Source organism: Microtus ochrogaster, unplaced genomic scaffold (assembly GCF_000317375.1).
Source record: "Microtus ochrogaster isolate Prairie Vole_2 unplaced genomic scaffold, MicOch1.0 UNK25, whole genome shotgun sequence".
NCBI lineage: Eukaryota > Metazoa > Chordata > Mammalia > Rodentia > Cricetidae > Microtus > Microtus ochrogaster.
Window position 1 is genome coordinate 787,088 of NW_004949123.1, and position 19,777 is coordinate 806,864.

Genomic DNA, 19,777 nt, shown 5'->3' on the forward strand with positions numbered 1-19,777 from the left:
AGACTGAGTCAGAAGGACTTAAGCCAAGAAGTCTGAAGCCAGCTTATGAAAGCCAGACCTTGTCTTCAAATGGCTTGTTTCATCCTAGGAAATAGGGTCTAATGAAATTTTGCTATTTAACCAAAAAAAAAAACAAAAAAAACAAACAAACAAAAAAAAAACAAAACCCAAAAACAACCCCCCCAAAAAACACAAGACTACCAGTAAACCTTACATTTTAATTGACTTTAATGATTATTGCTCATCTGCAAGGATTAATATTGCATTCATTAAAAATCATTCAATACAAAATGAATATTTTCCTCCCAAGTTGGTCTCCACATGTTCCCTCTGATGCCAGACATTTTCCAGTGTCCTTTGTTACATGGCTTGACAGAGACGAGCCCTTACCTATTATTCCTATGGACACAGTAATAGACACAGGACCAGAGGGCAGATTAGAGGACAGCAAGAACTGGGCCCCTTCCCTCCAGCACAGCTGACCAAATGGATACACTGTTGTTGGCCAAGGTAAGTCCCTCCTGAATGTGGTGTTCTGACTGGCTGGTTAAGTGCCCTAGGAACCAGGTCTTCAAATGTTAGCATATATAGAGAAGAAAGCACGATCACATTGGCAAGGAGCAAGAAGAGACTGGGTAGGGAGAAACGGGAGAGAAAAGGCAAAGAAGTTTTGGCAAGATAATTGTTCCCTGCTAAGATGCAGGGTAAAAGCTTTCCTTTCTTGTATTTCTCTTTTTGATGCCTGTTTCTCTAATCAGTGGAAAGAGAGACGCAAACATTTCTAGTACCTAGAATTAACGCATAACCCATCTTTGAAGGATCACAAGCTAGAACACGTTCAGGACTTAAAATCCTGGATAATTATATACTTAAAGCTTGTGAGCATGAAGCTCGTTTGACCATGCAGAGATACTGGCTAGCAGGGTGAGTGGCCTGGGAATAAATCTCTCTGATCATTAGAGGGCCTCTTGGAATTATCTTGGAACATGAATCAGGATGTACTTTCTCTACCAACTCTTCCTTAAGATCTCAGCTTATAATTTTTATTCATTTATTTTTTTTGTGGTAAGTGTCAATCAAAAGCGGCACCATGTCTATAAAGCTAACACCAGACAAGGCCTACAGTTCTGGACATATTATATAGTTATATTTGTTTCACCTTGGCCCAAGTTATCATTCTTTCTCCCCATCTATACAAACATCCCTTCAAATAGTTTAGGTTGCAGAAGCACAGCTGCCCACAAGTTTGCTCTTAAAGGATAAACCCTAAAGATGGGGCTCAGTGTTTTATACTGAGTAATGGCTCAAGAAATTGGCTGTCAGCATAAGCTGCATGAGGCAGAGCTAGGAAATTTTGCTTATGGCTCCAGTTCACTGATGCTATAAACTATGGGCTAGAAACACAAGGGGCTCAGCAGGGTCTGACTAGTATTTTTCTAGCCTCACCTCTTCACACTTCGCTTCAAAGGTTCAAGAGATATTGGTAACCACCTGAGCTGTTCCTCAGTGTCAACATAAAATTTTTCCTTAATTTAAAGAAATACAACAGAAATAAATGCTAAGGGACAAAATTCAACTTGATAGAATGCAGTTTAGTTAAAAACTACAACGAGAGAGACTGGTGGAAGGGCTGAACTACAAAATCCAAGTGAACCTACTGAGTTTAACAACACACCTCTGCGCCAGACATGCCACCTTACACAGGAAACACAGCCTAGAGTTTCTAGGGGGAGTGGACATGCACCACCTACATCTAACCTACCTGGCTGGAAGGACCATCCTGGCTCTTCTGAAGAAGTGAAAGAGCACTAGTTCCAGCAGAAAGGAAACTGGCTCTTTTAAGGCAATTTAGACACTGCAGATTGTTCCACATAGGAGATATCTTAGCATTTTTGTTAATAAGATAATTAAATACAACCAAAGTCCCCAGAAATGGTTAAAGAATCGACTTTCTGGGCTGCAGAGTTAAACCTTTCTTTAGTGATTACGGTGAGAAACTTCGACCTCAGTTTCACCTAAAGAGCCATGGAGCAAGTTTCTGTGTGGTCTGCAAAACTCCAATGATGAGATGAGAAAACAAAAATGAAATTACAGAAAAAAAATCAAAAGGAAAGTAATAAGAAGAAAATAAAAGTTATCTTAAAAAATACTCTATTAGAGTTGGGTGGTTCATGTGGACTGGTCACTGTAATACGTCCATTAGTATCTGAAAAGAGAGAGATGGACCAGTTAACATGCCGTCTATATGAGCATCAAGGGATCAGCTACAGTATTGTCTCCAGCTTCCTCCTAGCCCAGACTGGAGGGATTTCTACATGGGTTCCTCATGGGGTGAGGCTCCCCTTGTAAAGCTTTAGAATACTTCTAGTTCTTTACATTTATTGGCAGATTCACAATTTTTCTACCTTGTTAATCTGGTTTTCTGCAGGGTTGGGCACTGAACCCATGAAGTGACTCCCTATGATAGGCAAACACTGGACTCAACAACCTGGTCATTTCCCTGCTCATTTGCAGTGGTGGCCTTTACTCTTCAATAGCAGGCATGACACACCTTTGCTGAAGAAAGCTGGCTGTGCTGGCTGATCTAACATTGGGGAGAAGCTCTTTATTGTCTTTTTCCTAGTTACCTGTAGTAATTAGGTTTGAATGGCCCATTTTTGTTGAGTCCCAGATACTTTGCTTGGTCATCTGTCAGTTCGGTCAGGTGGGCATCAAATGACGGCAGGTGCAAGCTGGCAACATATTCATCTAGGAAGAGAAAAGTAGCAGGGGAGCAGGAGACTTGTCAGATATGCCTCCTAGGATAGTCTCCCCCTCTATCTTCATTTCTTAAAGCCATTTAGGAAGACAACAAAAATGGAATAACCCTGAAAAAAACCACAACTTGAAATATTTGATTAATTAAGAAAACTTTCAAAGCTGCAAAAAGGGAAATTACCTTTTAGTACCCACCAGGGCAAGTAAAAGGCCATCTACCAGGTCAGCACATGGGTACCTTATACTTCCCCATCTTTCTCTGTCAGATTAGGCTTCACCTGAGTGGTTACCATGTCATATACTACACACAGCTTCCTGCGGCAACTTCTTTAACTAGATTAAACTATTGTTTAAATCATGAATGACAAAGACGATTCCAGCAGGTTCAAAAGAGCCTACTGTCACTGACATTTATTTAGGGTAAGGTTCCTAAAGCCACAAATTTTAGGCTCATGGATTTCTAAGGCACATGTTTACTACTGTTCTATAGATAAATTTCCCTAAATTTTATGAATACAACTTCTTAAAAAAAAAATCTAGCAGCTAGAGACATGGCTCAAAAGTTAAGGCACTTGCTGTTCTTCCTAGACCCAGGTTTGATTTCCAGCACCCATGTGGCAGCTCATTTGTAACTTCAGTTCCGGGCAATCTGATACCCTCTTTTGTCTTTGACAAGCAACAGGCAAGCCTGTAGTCAGATATACAGGTAGGCAAAACACCCATAAACATAAAAAAAAATCAAAACACCCACATACATAAAAAATTAAACAAACAAAAATCCAAGAGCAATCATTTGAAGAAAACAGAGTAAGAATTTAATTTTTTTAAATGTGTATACATCTTTTCCTGCATGTTTGGACCATGTGTGCCTGGTGCTCATCAAGCCCAGAAGAGGGCACTAGGTCCCTTGGAACTGGAGTTACAGATGGCTGTGAGCCACCATGTGGGTGCTGGGACCTGAACCTGAGATCTCTGCAAATGCAGCAAGTGCTCTTAACCACTAGCATCTATCTCTCCAGCCAGCAAGCTGTCTTTTAGCTTAGTCAAGCATCTGGACTAGCTAACTGTATGTGCTGGGTACCACTATGAAGAAAGGCAAAGGGTTAGAGATGTTTATGCCACATGAACAAAGTTTAAGTAATCATACGGAGGTACAGAAGGTTGAGAAAGAGAATGGATAGGACAACTTGTTTCTGTTTCTCTCACTTTGGTCTAGGCTGTACTTAGTTGCACTGGGAAATCTGATGAGCTCTGGAAGGATAAGAACACCTTCCTTATTTAGCTCAGATTCTACAATTCTGTAAAACACAGTGTTATTCTCATGTTATTACTCATAAAATATGGAGGCTCGTGGTGCTAACAGAATGCCTCCTAAGGCCAAGCATCTATTAGGCACTAGAAGAGCAATCAGAACCCAACTATATCCAGTGATTTTTTTCAGGAAAGTAATTTTATAAAGCCATGCAGCCAACCAGGATTAATGCAGGTTTCAGCTTCTACTCACCCATTTTCTTAGGAAGTAAGTACACATCCTGTTTGTAGCGCCCCTCAGGTGCATTATAGAGTTCTATCAGTGCCAAAGCCTAAAGTGGGGAAGAGGACCAGGGAACAAAGCACTTCTTAAACAGGGACATAATAGTGCTCATCCTGAGAGCACTCAGAACTCTGCCCTGAGATAAACACTAGCTGATACAAGTGCAAGTGATGTTTTGTTTGGTTTCTAACAAGAGACACACTGAAGTAACTAAGCTGAGCACTATATTTCAGCTGAGCAGTCAATGCAGAGACACAATCAGAGGAGAAAGTGTGAGTCTCAACAACCTAGGACAAGAAGTACAGTATTCTCACCAGAACCCTGATCTGTACTGTGCCCAGCTCCATATATCTTACCACATACCTGTGTTGTAGCTGTGATAGAGAGAACAAAGGTAGGAACTGTGGAGCAGCTCAAATTGAGTAAACGACCCTGGGAAGGGAAGAGAGATGAGATGAGCTGCCGTCTTTCAGGTTCTCAAACACAGGAAAGACTTTACACCCTCTGCACTCCACTTGGGGAGGAAGAATTACAGTTTCAGAGCAGGACTCCAGGTTTTAGTACTTTATAAATCTGTGTGAAGGCTGAAATCAGTCAAGGGCAGGAAACAGTGTATGTACTTAGCAAAAGGGAGGTTTTCCTGAGTGCTTCTCTTTTAGGGGATAGACAGTTGGGGAAACACACCTCTATCGGAAGACAGGACTCTGAGGAACATGGGTCCTAGTATTTCCCACTGCTCCCCCCCTCCCCCCCCCGTGGATCTAGTACCCTGTACAGTCTTCGGTGTGTGTTACCTCTGCAAGAAGGACAACTCGTTTGCCATCAGGCCAAATGACATGGTCCACCTGAGAGCGCACTCGCTCCCATGTTAGCTCTGGAGTGCGGAGGCTGGTCTGGAAGGAAGAACAGTTAGTCCGTTGTGGCTCTAGTGAAATGCAGACAAAAGCACAGCTCTAACGGGAGAAACCTCACCACATCAATTTCAGTGTTGGAGTGGCCCATATTGCATACGATGCAACTATTTTTCATTCGGTCCAAATGCTCCCGTGTCACCACATTCTTATTTCCTAAAATAAAGAAGAGTGGCTGAGGAAGAAGAAGATGCTGGGCACTTCAAGTACCAGCTATTTCCAGTTAGAACCTGGGAGACATCTGCTTCCATAAAAGAGCTTGCACACACTGTGAGAAAGATATGTATAACAAAATATGAAAAATCACCAAGGGAAAAGCTCTTATTTTGGAAAACATTAAAAGTTCTGAGAACTTACTCTAAGTCTGGGACTTCATACAGACAGGTATTCCCTTTTGAGATTCAGCCTGAGAGTTAACTTTGCTCTACATGTACCAAGGCACTGATACTCACCTGTGCAAGTTATTACAACATCGACCTGCCGGATGACTTCATTTAGCTTCACCACCCTGAACCCATCCATGCTGGAAGGAAAGAAGTAACACTATAAGCAAAGCAAAGTGTGTGTGTGTGTCATTGATAAAACTTTCTGAAAAAAAAAAAAACTTTCTGAAATGATCACGAAATTAGAAAACAAAATCTCCTTCTGAGGTAAAAGATAACATCATCTCCCAGAAACAGTAAGTGATAAGTTATACTAAACTGCATACATACTGGCTCCTACAGAGCCCCAAGATTCTACACAGGAAGAAAAAAATGTCAAGAGGCCCTAGAATTAGTGTGAAGGGAACAAAGCCATATTACTCTTCTCTTCCTGGGAGACTTCTATGAAAAACAACCAAGCGATTCAATCATCAACTCTCAGAAATAAAAAGCACGTATATCAAATCTAATAGACTCATTACTCTAGCCTTACCAGGCCTGCAGAGCACAGATGGGGTCAATTTCTGTGATGTAGACAATTGCTCCAAGGGCCTTGAGAGCAGCACAGCAGCCCTTTCCTACCTGCAGAACACAGGAAAGGCAAGTTGCCAGGTCTAATAACATGATCATTGGGGGCAGACAAGGTTCTGAGGAGGCAGGAATTAACCTTCTTTGAATTACTCAAATTACTCATCATTTAAGTGAACACTCCAACCCAGCTGGAGCAGAGAGAAACCTAAACCAGGTTGTAAACTTCAATTAGAGATAATTTAGTAGACATGTTGTAACAAGAGTTGGGGAGAGGGAGGCTTTGGGTAACAGTTAACATTATGGAAACAAGATCAAACAAGAACAACTCTGAGTTCTTACTCCATAAAAACCCGGTGAACTCACTGGCAATGTGTCCACTCAATAGCCAGCAGCCCAAGAACTTTAGTGGACCATTGCTGAAGACAATAATAAAACTTCCTAGACCCTATTCCAGTTTAGAGACAGTCAACTATAATGTCATGTCAGTTTCTCCATTCTAATGCAAGTCATAAAATGGGGATAAAATGCTACTTATTCACTTGAATTGTATTTCATAAAAGATTATAACTAGGGAAGCAATAATGTTGACATCAATCAATAAGAAAAACTGGCAAATATGAAAAGTCAATACATTCTATACTTTTAGTTCACAAATATGAAGAAGACTTTTGCTACTATTTTCTTTCTTTTTTCTTGGCTTTTCAAGACAGGGTTTCTTGGTGTAGCCCTAGCTGTTCTGGAACTCACTTTGTAGCCCAGGCTGGCCTCACAGAGATCCCCCTTCCTCTCCTCCTGAGAGCTACTGTTTTTAAGCACAGTATGGAAACATACTCTGATCAATTCAACAACGTTTCCAGCCTGACTCCTTCACCCAGTGTTTCTATTAAGCCCTTCTGGTAAGAAAAAACAGAGACACAGGGGCCCAGCTATTTACCTCACCATAACCACACACCACCACTTGTTTCCCACCAAACATCACATCTGTGGTCCTCTTCAGGCTGTGGAAAAAGACAAGGACTCAACTCAAACAGTATTAGCAACTCAGTCCCGTTGTACCAAATTAAAGCGTAGGGCAATGCCCAAGAGAAATTCAACTGGAAGCTGGCTGAGGTCACTGTGAAACAGGCCCCTTTAATGACATGTAAAGGAGGGAGACCACAGAGGCAAGCTGTAGGTATCAGACTAGCATGTCAAACAAATCCCACTGGTCCCCTACAAGTCTGAATATACACATTTGAACATACCCATCCAAAATGGATTCTCGGCAGCAGTACAAGTTATCAAACTTCTGTTTGGTAACAGAATCATTGACATTCATGGCTGGAACACAGAGCTTGCCAGCTTTGGAGAGCTGATACAGCCTAAAGGGAGAAGAAGCCACAAAAACAAACACATACCAAGTTAGGTGATAAAACAGTACACAGCAAAACCTGCTTCAAATTCTATGCTGCCCTCCTTAGTGTTGGTTATCACCTAAGTCTTATTTATTTGGAAACATGATTATTTTCTTGTCATTTCTCAACTCATTTCTTCTATCTTTACCCTTTAATTTTGGAAGGAAAATATACATTTTCAGTTCAAATAATTCACTGCTCTTCCACAAAAGGAACACTATATTCTTAGGCCAGCATTTTTCTAGCTTTAAACACTCATGTCTACTTCTGATAAACAAAGATTACAATGATTTTGATGTGGTTTCCTGTGTCTGTGAGAACAATCATGTGCAGTGTGCCCCCAGTAGAGCAATACTCCTAGATAGCACTTAGTTATTTCCACCAAGCCAAGAGTGCATCTCCAGTTTTACTTTTTCTTGCATCACATGTAGTTTTGCAATAGGCTTTCCCCTCCATATTTAAAATGTAAGACTACAATACAACATTGAATACAATTTTCCAAGACACAATATTCGCTACAGCCCTTCCCCCAAATAATTGATAATTAATTATTTAGTGGAATAAATGGGAGAGGTAGAAAACATGTGAATTAGAATCTGGAAAAAAATTCCTTCTAAGGCAACTTTGATTTTCAAAAGTAAAAACTCAGTTTTATCCAAGGAAGACACTCCCACTTAGTTATTTTACGTCTGAAACACAGCCCTAAAGCCTAGGAGAGACCAGAAGAATTTGATGAGGCAAGGACACAAGGGGCAGCTACTCCAGAATCTGTTACCTGTGAACACCAGTCACGCTCTCTTCCACAATGCCTCGGATCTTCTTAAACACGTTTGGATACTTCTTATAAACCCAGTGGGTTAAGTCTCCCCCATCATCCAGGATCTACAGAACAGCCAGAAGACTTCTATGGGCATTCAGGCTGCTAGAGCTAGGGGGAACTTTGAGCCCACTTTCTACACTAGTGAGAGAGCCCTGTATGTCTTGGAAGAGCACTTCTTACAGATCCACAGAGTAGGCTTAGACAGTGGAAACAGTTAAATCTATTGGTGTAAAGTGGTTAAAAGAATTCCTAAATGTGTTCTGGGCTACAGTGGAAAGATTTTGTTTTGTTTTGAAGATTGGATCTTGCCATGTTGCTCAGGCTGGTCTAAGCAAGGACTCCTCCTGCTTTAGCCTCTCAAATGCTGGGATTACAGGCATGCACAACCATGCCCAGCTACAGTAAACAAATTTTACAAATCTTGGACTCATTTTCAGTCTAGCTGAAATATGCAGCTCCTTGAATGCAGAAGGAGAGCTGGGGCAGGAAGGGAAGAAATAAAAGTCCTACTCCAAAGAGGGACCACATCACTTCCTTCTGTTCATTTTGCTGTGTTTTCAACCATGTCCACCTAAGCTTACCCTTCCCCCACATTTCCATTCAGTACTCAGAGACTTTTTTCCTTTCCTTTCTTTCTTTTCTTTTCTCTTTCTTTCTTCTCTTTCTTTCTTTCTTTGGTGCTGGAGATTGAATCCAGGGCCTTGTGTGCCTCAGACCCATATCAAGTAGGTATTGTGTTATAAACACTTTAGCAATAGAGCCAGTAAATAAGATCAAACATACAAAAATATATTTAGGGAACCATGCTTTAAGGGAGAAAAGGAAATAAATCCATAGTCAAAAGTATGGAATGGACATGAATTATTACCATGTTAGCTTGCCACCCATCCATGTTGACACAGCGGTCAATGCACCACCAGAAATCATCTTCCGACTCGCCCTTCCAAGCGAACACTGCAACTCCTATGGAGACAAATAAATCAGCTATCTTCCTTTGAGGTGCATCCTACATCAGTACCACTTTCTGAAATCCATGTGAAGAATGGAAGACAAGAAACAATTCTAAAGATGAAACTTAAAGAGTAAAAAGTAAAATCAAATAGTACTTTCAGTTTAGAAATTACTTTAGTTAGGAATTAAGAGGTTTTTGTTTCAAAAATATCTTGAAGCCATAAAGGCCAATTTTACTTTATACTGCATCTTAAGGAGGCAAAATTAAATATGTAAAACAAAGCTCCTTCTAGAATACTTGTACATCAGCAGACATCTCAAAAATAATGTAAATGTTCAATGAGGAAGTAAAATCATGTGGCCGTATGAACGAACGATGTAGTCAGTTTTGAGTGACAAGAAAAATTACTTCTGAAAATGCAACGTTTAGGTTATAAAAAAGTGCACATACTAAGATTCGGCTCACCAATATAATGCATAGAAAGCAACTTGCCAAATCTTTGGTTATTTTGAATTTCCTAAATCTTCTACAATAAACACTTATCAGGAAAGAATTAGAGCAAGCCCTAGAGTGTGAGTTTCTGAAGATCTTAAGGTGGTGGCAAGTCCTCAGACAAACTCCACGCGGTTGGGCTTCTGAATGTTCTAACAATAAAAATTTATTTAAATTAATTAAACTCATCAGCACAAACATTTTAGTGCACTAATGAGTACCAAATAAGCAATTAACTATCAATATAAAAGACCCTGTTCATAGTATTCTGCCAAGACTGATAAAACTTTTGAGGAGATCAGCAGAATCCAGTTTAATCCATTTGACCTTAGAATTGGACATTTCCTTTTTTTTTTTTTTAGTATACCTTGATTTTAGTGTAAATTTCTTCCTGTTCTCTCCACCCCTCTGGTGGCGTTGGGATGGAATTTACTGTTGTGCTGCATGTCAAGGAAACAGTCCATCTTGGAGCTTCATCTTCATCTCTGTTGTTTTAAGACTGCTCAAGTTTATAGTTCCCAGAATACATAGTAAAAAAGTGGGAACTTACCAGCTTCAGCCAGTGCTGCAGCTACTTCATTCTGAGTTGAATAGATGTTGCAAGCAGACCAGCGGCACTGAGCCCCCAAGGCACAGAGTGTCTCAATCAATACCTGTATGAATGAACAGAAAGACAGGGTGAGAAGAGTGGGCTCTCCAGGAGCAGGGGACAAATCTCAGCAAGAACACAGTATCTATACCTTCACAGCAGTTGGCCCTACCCTGGAATTCAATTCAGCTGTGTGGCACACTGTTACTTAACTATATCTGAAAGACATATTCCTAAAAGTCTTTGAGCATTTTTATAACAATCATTTTACAACCTCCTCCATCAGGTGTGCTAAAAATGGGTTTAGTATATGAACAAAAGTAAAGCATGCTCCATGGTTAGACAGGGAGGCCCCAATCTATCTAATAGCATTTGGATTCGCTAGGTAGGAAGGAAAGGCATGATTATTTTTAATTAAAAAAATGTTTTCTTCCTCTTATATTACAAGTCCTCTGTTTTCTTCCAACAAACTTACCGCTGTCTGGGCCGTGATGTGTGTACAGCCTACTATTTTAGCACCAGCCAAAGGCTTCTCTCCCTGAGCACGTTTCCTGAGTGAAATCAGAGCAGACATGTCTGTGGAAGAACAAAGGATCTGAGCAAGGTCCACACTACCAACACCATTTGATCTTGCCCAGCCACAGGAGATGGGGTAGAACATGCCAAGTGTATTTCCCTGATGAGGAGAATTGGAGAGATACAATGTTGTTTCTGCTTTATATATACAAGGACTGAGAAGAGAATGAATTAAACTTTCAAAACTGGCCAAAGTAGACAGTGAGTCTCCCCAGAAGAGAGGGAAGTAGTTATAGACAGATTTATGTACATCCTCATCAAACCAGAAGGAATGACTTTGACTTCAGGGGAAGACTCTTGCAGTAACTTCTCTGTTGTCTTACCTTAGCCTGTCAAGCTTGCAATATTGAATATAACTTCAACATGAAACAAAACAAAAAAACCAGAAGAGCAGAGACCCCTGGAGTACAGTAGTGGAATAGAGAAATCAAGATTCAGCTGATTATCAGTCACCTTTACTTTGTTCCAGTAGGGGGTGCCTAGGACTTAAGGAGCCCCAGGCTGCCTCAACCTTAGCTTAGAGCTCTGCCACATCAGCTACTTTCGGGGAATGTGGCTCTCTGGTCTTGGCAGCTACAAAAATATCCCACACAACTAACCACTATGTTGTGATCCGACACTTGCTGACTACGCACTGTTGACCTGCGAATATGGTGGCATGACGAGGAAAACAGAAACCACTCTGTAATTAGCACGCACTGGGAAAAGGAAAACAAATGTAAGCATCCTAAGGCTTAGTTTCCATACAGGCAGAAGTGTTTATCCAAAGCAAGAAACTGTCCTTTCCAGGACACTGCACTCGCCCAGGTCTTGGTAAGGAGTGCAAAGGGGCTTCTAGTCCGCCACTCACTCCCCTCTTTACCTTGCTCTGCAATCTCAATCTCCCGACGTCCAAACTCTGCCTGCTTGATGTTCTTCACACAGAAATTGCTGCTGCCCTTCGAGTTGGTTTGCTGCTTCTCTCGGGGGGAAACCTCATCATCTGAACTATCTGTGTAGGATGCAGCTAGAGCCAGCCAAGAAACAGAGAGAAAAATCTCATTGGTCCAAATTCCACTGAGTGCAGTCCCCTAGGGACTCTCATTTAAGTGAAGAGAACAATTTTAATTGCAGGTCCCTTTGACGCCATCAGTTTTGCTCCTCTAGGCTCTAACAGCTGGTGTGAATGAAGCTACATCTCCCAGCACTGCAGCTCCTTCTCCCTCTCTAACGACGCTGTGCCACAAGGGTCTAATCCTGTACATAACAGTAACTTGGCCCATCAGGACTGTAACCAGATCCTGAAAAAGATGGAGTAACAGGAATAAGAAATGCTCTTTCTAGAGATCACGAGTTCTCACACTTACACTTGTTCCCTGGCCAAAGTTTCCATTTGGTAGGTTTCGGGAGGTACTCAAGAGACAGCATTTCCAATAAGTTTCCAGGTGCTGCTCCTGAGAATGACTGATAAGATGAAAGCAATTCTCAAGGGATTTTATACCAGGCTGTGCTCCAGGAATACAGAAAGGACAGAAAACAAGCAGATCTTTCTGACAGCTTTGAGGAAAAAGTCTGTCAGGAAGATAAGTCTGACATAAAAGCTTCACCTAAGATTTACGTCCATCCTCAGCTGTGCAATAGGATCCACAGTCACTCATCACCTCTCCAGTCACGTCTTCTCTCTGGACTGAACGTTTTTCTGGTCAGCATTCTGGCTACTGGACTGAGGCTCTTTTACTGACTTCCAGATATGTCCTCCAAAGGGACAGAAGCCCAGGCAACACACAAACACTACCACAGGCCATTTTCCCCACTCTAACAATTCAGCTGTTACTAAGCTTTAAAAAATGTTCTAAGGGTTTCTGTAAGATGACCATCAAGACCTTTGAAGATTTCATGCGTTCTACTTCTTTCCTTCCAAAACTCAGTTTTCCACATAAAATTTCCTTGTCTGTTACCTGCAACCGCTCTGCTTATCACACTAATTTAGTTTGTCACTTCAAGATACCTTTTTATTTATGATAGCATTGTATTTGGGATTGTTTCTTGCGTGTTTTAGCCCCCACAGAATCCATAACAATCATTTATTTCAGTTTATCCTGTACACCTATATTTGTTCTTGCTTACCTGTCCTGCCTACATTGGTTGGGTTATCAGTGGCATAGGAAAGAGATAACATTTTCTTTGATAATTGTTTTTTTACATTTCTTAAACCTCTCATCCAGCCCTTAAAGTTAATAATACAATGCAAACAATACTATTAAGAGACAATAAAGGGCTTTCTAAACAAATCCTTCATTAACTTTAATAGCAATCTGGACTTTGGACAAACCTCTTAATCTTTTAACTGTTTCTTCTGTTGAATGATGAAGGAGTGGTAGAGATGCCTCTAATGTTTCCTCCTACTATTTTCTATGATTCAAAAGCTTCTGTGAATGTATGTGAGTCCGGAGAAGTCAATCTCATTCTCAATTGTTTCACTGTGGGTACCATTCACCTTTTTTTTTGCTTGGGACATAGGCTTCCTCACTGAGAACTGGAGCTTAATGATTTAGGTTAGGACAGGCAGTTGGCCAGTCAGTGAACTCTAGGAATCTTCTTGTCTTCCTAGTACTGGAACTACAAGAATGCATCACCATACCTGGCTTTTTTTTTTTTTTAAATATTTATTTATTTATTATGTATACAGTATTCCTTCCATGTATGCGTGCAGGCCAGAAGAGGGCACCAGACCCCATTACAGATGGTTGTGAGCCACCATATGGTTGCTGGGAATTGAACTCAGGAACTTTGGAAGAGCAGGCAATGCTCTTAACCTCTGAGCCATCTCTCCAGCCCCATACCTGGCTTTTTAGGTGGGTGCTGAGGATTGAACTTAGGTTCTCATGCGTGCTTAATAAGTCCTATACTAAGCCATCTCCCCAGTCTCTCCAGTTACTCTCTAATACCTTCTCTGCGACTGAGACAGGCACAATTTAACTAGAACAAACACTTTCTATAGATGGCTAAGAAGGAGGAGAGGAAGCTGCTGGAGCCACATTATAATACTTTACATCTTCCCATTCCAGACGCTAATAGGGGAAGACACTGCCAATATAAAGGGTAATCTTGTAAATAAAGGAGACAAAACACCAGTTTTGTTGTCAGAATTCAAGCAGTCTTAGTGACAAAGAGAAAAACACAGGTGGAAGGGAGTATTTTATATAAAGAACTTATGTTTAAAAGTATATTTCTTTTTAAATGCCAGTTCTGAAAGCCAAAATACTCCTGATTCTACCCTTAGTAAAGTAGACATAGCGACTTCCCAATACCACCAATGGGCAATGCTCACAGACCACACAGAAACAGCCTGGGAAAGAGAGTCTCAACAAAAGCATCTTCGCTACAAGTCTTGCTGGGACGGATTTTCAGTCTAGACAAGTGAAGAGCACTAGGCAGTGATCAGGGGAGACAGAGAGGACATGAAGTTCACACCTACCTGAACTGTAGCTGTCTGTGGAGGACTGGGAGATGGAACGGGACAAAGACCTCCGGCCAGTCTTAGTAGGGAATTTGGTGAACTCCTGCATGTCATCAGCAAACTGGATTTGCTAAAAGAGTTAAAAAGATAAAAAGCTGGAAACTTAGTACAAGGAAATACTATGGGTTTTATTTATCATGAGTGTATGTGCACATGAGCACACACCTGGAGCCAGAGGACAAACTGTGGGAGTCAGTTCTCTCCTTCCAGCATGTGGGCCCTAGGGATGGAACTTAAGTGGTCAAGCTCGGTAGCAGGCATCTTTACCCCGAGTCATCTTGTTGGTCCAATGTATTTCATTTTCCAAGGCCATACACAAACTTCCCCCGAAGTCAACATTATCATGCAGTTCCTACTATGCCAGCAATTCTCATCAGGAAGGAGGTGGCAACAAGGTAGCTTGCTGACCCTCTTTTAAAGACCAGCTACGGTTGCTTCCCAATCATTTCAGTAAGACTTGGATTGGCAGGGGAGGAGGGTAATTCTGAAAGCCAATTTATTTTAGTAACTGTACAATTTTACCAAATTTTCTTCCTTTCCTTTTATGTAATCTTCAACACTAAACTCTTTACCCTTTCTCCCAATTCTATCAGAAAAAAAAATATAATCTCATATCTGTTTTTTGCTCTAAGTCTCTTCTAGCATATTCTTCTTCTGAATTTGGCAGTGGCCTTGCTTTTGGATAGAATGCTTAGCAATGGCAAAACATATTACAGTGTTAATATCACAGTCCAGCTATGCATCTGTATTCCATAAAGCCAATGTAGTATTGCCAGAGTTTTCTAGACCCAGAAAAAATTTAACATATCTTTGCTACACAATATAAACAAACCAGGAAGTAGATCCATGACTCAGTAGTAAGAGCCCTGGTTGCTCTTCTGGAGGACCTGGCATCCTCTGATCCACAGCACCCACATGACAACTAACAACTTCACTCCCTTTTGGCCTCTGAAGGCACTGAACTCACCTCGTGCACATACATGCAAAACAGTCATATACACAAAATAATAAATTTAGAAGATTAAGAGCTACATTGATTACAGCTGCACAACTTCCTCTTCTGAAACATCCATCTTTTGCTGGGGTAGTACCAGACTGCAGTATAAGAACCAAGCTTTGGTCTGAGACCTTGGCACAAGCAGTTAATATGATCAAATGAAAAACAAAACAAAACAAAAAAACAAAACAGAACTGGTAGGTCTCTACAGTCACAAAGGAGCAAACAAAGGGACACTGGGTTGTTTTCAACTTTCTTTTTTTTTGTTTGGTGTGTGTGTTTTCAACTTTCTAACTAGCATGGTTCCCACCAAGAACGAATGCAGAGAACAGAATCAAACAGCAGGCAAGAAACAAAAACCTGGGAGTATTTGTTTAGAACTCCTCTTGGTTCAATATCTAACTGGGGAAGTGTTTTCTTTAGACAACTCTGACACAAGGAAGGGAGAGAGTCCACAGCCTGTTTTGTTAACCCTAAAAACAGACACTGAAGGTTTAAAGAGCAATACATCCAGAAGCAAGGCAAACATGCAGGAAGGCATTTAATAAACATCTGCAAAATGAGTGAATCATTAAAACACCTTTCTTGTGTAATATCAAATTAAGCTTTTAAGATAAACGACAGGGGGCTGGAGAGATGGCTCAGCGGTTAAGAGCATTGCCTGCTCTTCCAAAGGTCCTGAGTTTAATTCCCAGCAACCACATGGTGGCTCACAACCATCTGTAATGCGGTGTGGTGCACTCTTCTGGCCTTCAGGCGTACACACAGACAGAATATTGTATACATAATAAAAATTAAAAAAAAGATAAACGACAATCACAAATCAAGCTGAGCCACAGATATTATACCAGAATATGGTTAACAAGTATCTTCATGCAGCCCAAGACATTTCTTACTTTTGTGTTAAAACCTTAATTTTAAAAACCTTAAATATCAAATGTACAACTGCTTTTCAAGAAGAAAAACAAACAAAAAAGTAAACCCTCTACTCATTGAGATGGCCACAAGTCAGCATTTGCCTTCTAAGTAGAATTTTCAATTACATGTTCATATGACTTCTCCAGTCAGCAAGATGCAAGTCAAGGAAAGTTGACCAAGTAATGAATTTCAACCTAATAGGCAGTTACTCTGAAAAAAGTACCGCCAAGAGCCCATCAGTGGTCTTAACAGATTCCAGAGGCAGCACTTCCTCCAGCAGTCTCCCTGTTGCTGGCATGGGCAGCCTGTTCGGAAGTGCTCTCTGCTCCAGGCTGTTAAGATTCTCTCTCCTGTTCATCTTTTTTTCAAAAGGTTCTGGGCAGGTTTCCAGATACCACCCACATGGTGGTGAGGTGGGGGAGGAAACTTCAGTAACACTTGCAGATTTTTAGATAAAAAAAATAAAGAGAAGCAGTTGTAGAAAGCTAGAAATATTTCTTCAGCAACCTAAGAACTGAATTAATAGGCATAATCTCTCCTTGTATTTATTATTAATAAAGCTTATCAGCAGCCTAAAGCTTAGCAAGATCTTTCCCATCTAAAAATATTAGACTGTGGCAAACAGTGCTCCTAACATGCCACCTCTCAAATAATGGATATGGTCCACATTTGAAGTAGTGTGGACAGCTGTCCATAAGGTACCCAGCATCGTGCAGACGCATGCCCTCTGAACTACAAGCTGCAGAGACTGTTTCACAGCAGCTCTAAAGAATGCTGTGGCTCTGCCAGTTTCATCCAGGAGTCTAACTCTTTAGGTTCTTACCAGCTATCAGCTGTTTCCCTCTCAGTGGAAAGTATCCTTGCATGCTGTTCACCTTTATGCTGTAAATAAGGATACTGGTGCCAAAAACAATTTCTGGATGTCATAGTTTCTAGCAAAATCAGATCTAATAGCAGCTTTCTGTTTGGGCTAGATTCAGTGTATTTAAGTGAAAAAAATATGGTATTTTGGATAAAAGATAAAACAAAGACAACTGCAAAAGTGTGGTTTGTATCTCTTCTTCTTCTTCTTCTTCTTTTTTTTTTTTTTTTTGCTTTTCAAGACAGGGTTTCTCTGTGGCTTTGGATCCTGTCCTGGAACCAGCTCTTGTAGACCAGGCTGGCCTTGAACTCACACAGATCCACCTGCCTCTGCCTCCCAAGCGCTGGGATTAAAGGTGCACTACCACTGCCTGTCTGTATTATTATTTTTTTTTTCAAATCTAAAGCTTTAAGAAACACCAAATCAAACATGCAATAGTCAGCATAGGAAGGGAAGAAGGAAAAACAGAGAAAGTGCGAGCAGAGTCCCCTCTTATGCTAACCGCACATCTGAGAAATGCTAGGCTAGACAGACCCAGTCTCCAAATAACACATCCAGATACAGATGTCTACTTGCTATGTCTTAAACCCAATTAAACATTACGTCAGTACAGTGTACTATTTTAAAGCATTACTTATGATGGTTGATATGATGGTTGTCTGACTTCTGTCTAGTACTGAGGCTCATTTAGGAACAGCTACTTTAAATATTCATGTAGAGGTGGGTGTGGTGACAGTAAGCTACGAGAATGGTAGAGAATTTACCCAAGACAAAGGGAACACAGGCAACCCCAAAAGTTATAAACCTCAAGAAAAAAATAACTGTAATTGTTTAACTGATCTTAATAATTTTTACCATCAGAAGTTGAATTTAATTTTGAAAATGTATGGCCTACATACTCATAAGCATAGCTCAGTTACCCTTTCTCCTTACCATAACTTATTCCATTTTTCCTTCTCTCTGCTGAAGTAGAAGAAATTTAAAGCTACCAGAACCCTACTATAACCCTCTGGCTAAGTGACAACTATCAGGACAATATATATTGTGCATTCTTTTCTTTTTTTTAAATATTTATTTATTTAATTATTTATTATGTATACAATATTCTGTCTGTGTGTATGTCTGCAGGCCAGAAGAAGGCATCAGACCCCATTACAGATGGTTGTGATCCACCATGTGGTTGTTGGGAATTGAACTCAGGACCCCTGGAAGAGCAGGCAGTGCTCTTAACCTCTGAGCTATCTCTCCAGGCCCTGTGCATTATATTCTTTTAGTCAACATACTCACTTGTCACTAAATACCCATGTCACCCAAGGAGAGATCTACGTAAGAAACAAGGGCTGCTAAAATCTGTGTCTGGCTCTGGCTGCCCATGTAATGAGGAGACGGCTTTGTCAGGAACTTTCACTCCTCCTCTAGGACATGCTGGCTACTGTAACACACAAAGACTGAAGTCTACTTGTTACATACCTGAGATGTACATGGAAGGACCAGTCTTTCTTAATACTGAGATGACTTCAGAGGTCAATATCCTTTTCTGGTTCTGAGACATTTAAAAATATATACATTCTATCCCATTGCCTTCCCTGGCATATTGTGCACAGAATTTTGCTGCTTTTGAAGTTATGAGTAACATTTTTCTTAGGTAACAGCACTGAGTCAAACAGACTATCAGAAACTAGAAAATTTAACAAGGTAATTACTAAGATGTGCATTAAAACACGTTCTAAAACTCCTACACCTTTTCTAATCCCTTTTCCACATGTCTTCCTGCTAATTCTAATCTACTTCCAGCACTCCCTTCTCAAAGAAAAAAAAAGTCATGATAGTCAGCCCAGACAGAAGCAGTACCTTTTCTTGACTCTAAGCAGAGATCAGTCTGATTCCCATTTTAGAAGCAACAACAATGAACATCAATATTGTGAAACAAGAAAATACCCAAGTCTACCTCAATTAGATAAAAGTGGTTTCCTTATGAAGGATCTTTTCTTTCCAATACCCTGTCCTCAAACACATCCACCAGAGAATAAGGATCTAAAAGACATCACCTTTGGGATACAGACAGCCTCTTCTTTCATTTCCTAGTGCAGAAATCAGTTTTCTGAGACTCAGCAGGTTTTTGGCCATTCCCTGTCTTCCTTCTGTCTCAAATTTAAGCTCTCAGTCTTTCCAGATGGGGTCTGAGTTTCTAGGAAGGGATGGGTGGGCAGGCTGACTAATCACAACACACATCTTCCACTTACCCTTCGGGGTCTCAGCAGTCACCAGTAACACACGCTACTAGAATCCAATTCCACAGCCAGACAAAATATCCCCTTCAAGGAACTCAATGTGATGCCATCAAGGCTGGTTGGGGTGAGGAAGAAGGAGGCAATATCAAGGCTATACAGCCAAGTCACTGAAATCATAAGAGACAACGCTGGAAAAATTCCCATAGCACAAGTGGTTTCACCATCGGCCACTACCCCTTTTCTTCAAGAGACAACTCTTCACTGGCCTTGACTATCTCCCTAGGGCTGCAAT

General features: G+C 40.8%; 1 protein-coding gene across 3 annotated transcripts in view; it reads right to left on the minus strand.

Moving 5' to 3' along the window:
• Positions 1–214: 214 nt before the first annotated feature.
• The window catches only part of Ahcyl1 (adenosylhomocysteinase like 1), a 35,397-nt gene continuing 15,834 nt past the window's right edge, over positions 215–19,777 (minus strand). Inside the window, exons 2-17 of one of the 3 annotated variants that reach the window (XM_005367849.2) lie at positions 14,436–14,547; positions 11,841–11,984; positions 10,878–10,978; positions 10,364–10,466; positions 9,238–9,332; positions 8,325–8,431; positions 7,400–7,516; positions 7,090–7,153; positions 6,118–6,206; positions 5,655–5,725; positions 5,264–5,358; positions 5,086–5,184; positions 4,655–4,723; positions 4,262–4,340; positions 2,628–2,748; positions 215–2,206 (exon numbers count right to left, since the gene is read on the minus strand). In XM_005367849.2, the coding sequence (XP_005367906.1) occupies positions 2,200–2,206; positions 2,628–2,748; positions 4,262–4,340; positions 4,655–4,723; positions 5,086–5,184; positions 5,264–5,358; positions 5,655–5,725; positions 6,118–6,206; positions 7,090–7,153; positions 7,400–7,516; positions 8,325–8,431; positions 9,238–9,332; positions 10,364–10,466; positions 10,878–10,978; positions 11,841–11,984; positions 14,436–14,547 (1,473 nt within the window). In that variant the 3' untranslated portion in view covers positions 215–2,199. Of the gene's footprint in view, positions 2,207–2,623; positions 2,749–4,261; positions 4,341–4,654; positions 4,724–5,085; positions 5,185–5,263; positions 5,359–5,654; positions 5,726–6,117; positions 6,207–7,089; positions 7,154–7,399; positions 7,517–8,324; positions 8,432–9,237; positions 9,333–10,363; positions 10,467–10,877; positions 10,979–11,840; positions 11,985–14,435; positions 14,548–19,777 lie in introns of those variants that run through there. The other 2 variants (XM_026789640.1, XM_026789641.1) reach the window with 2 other exon arrangements.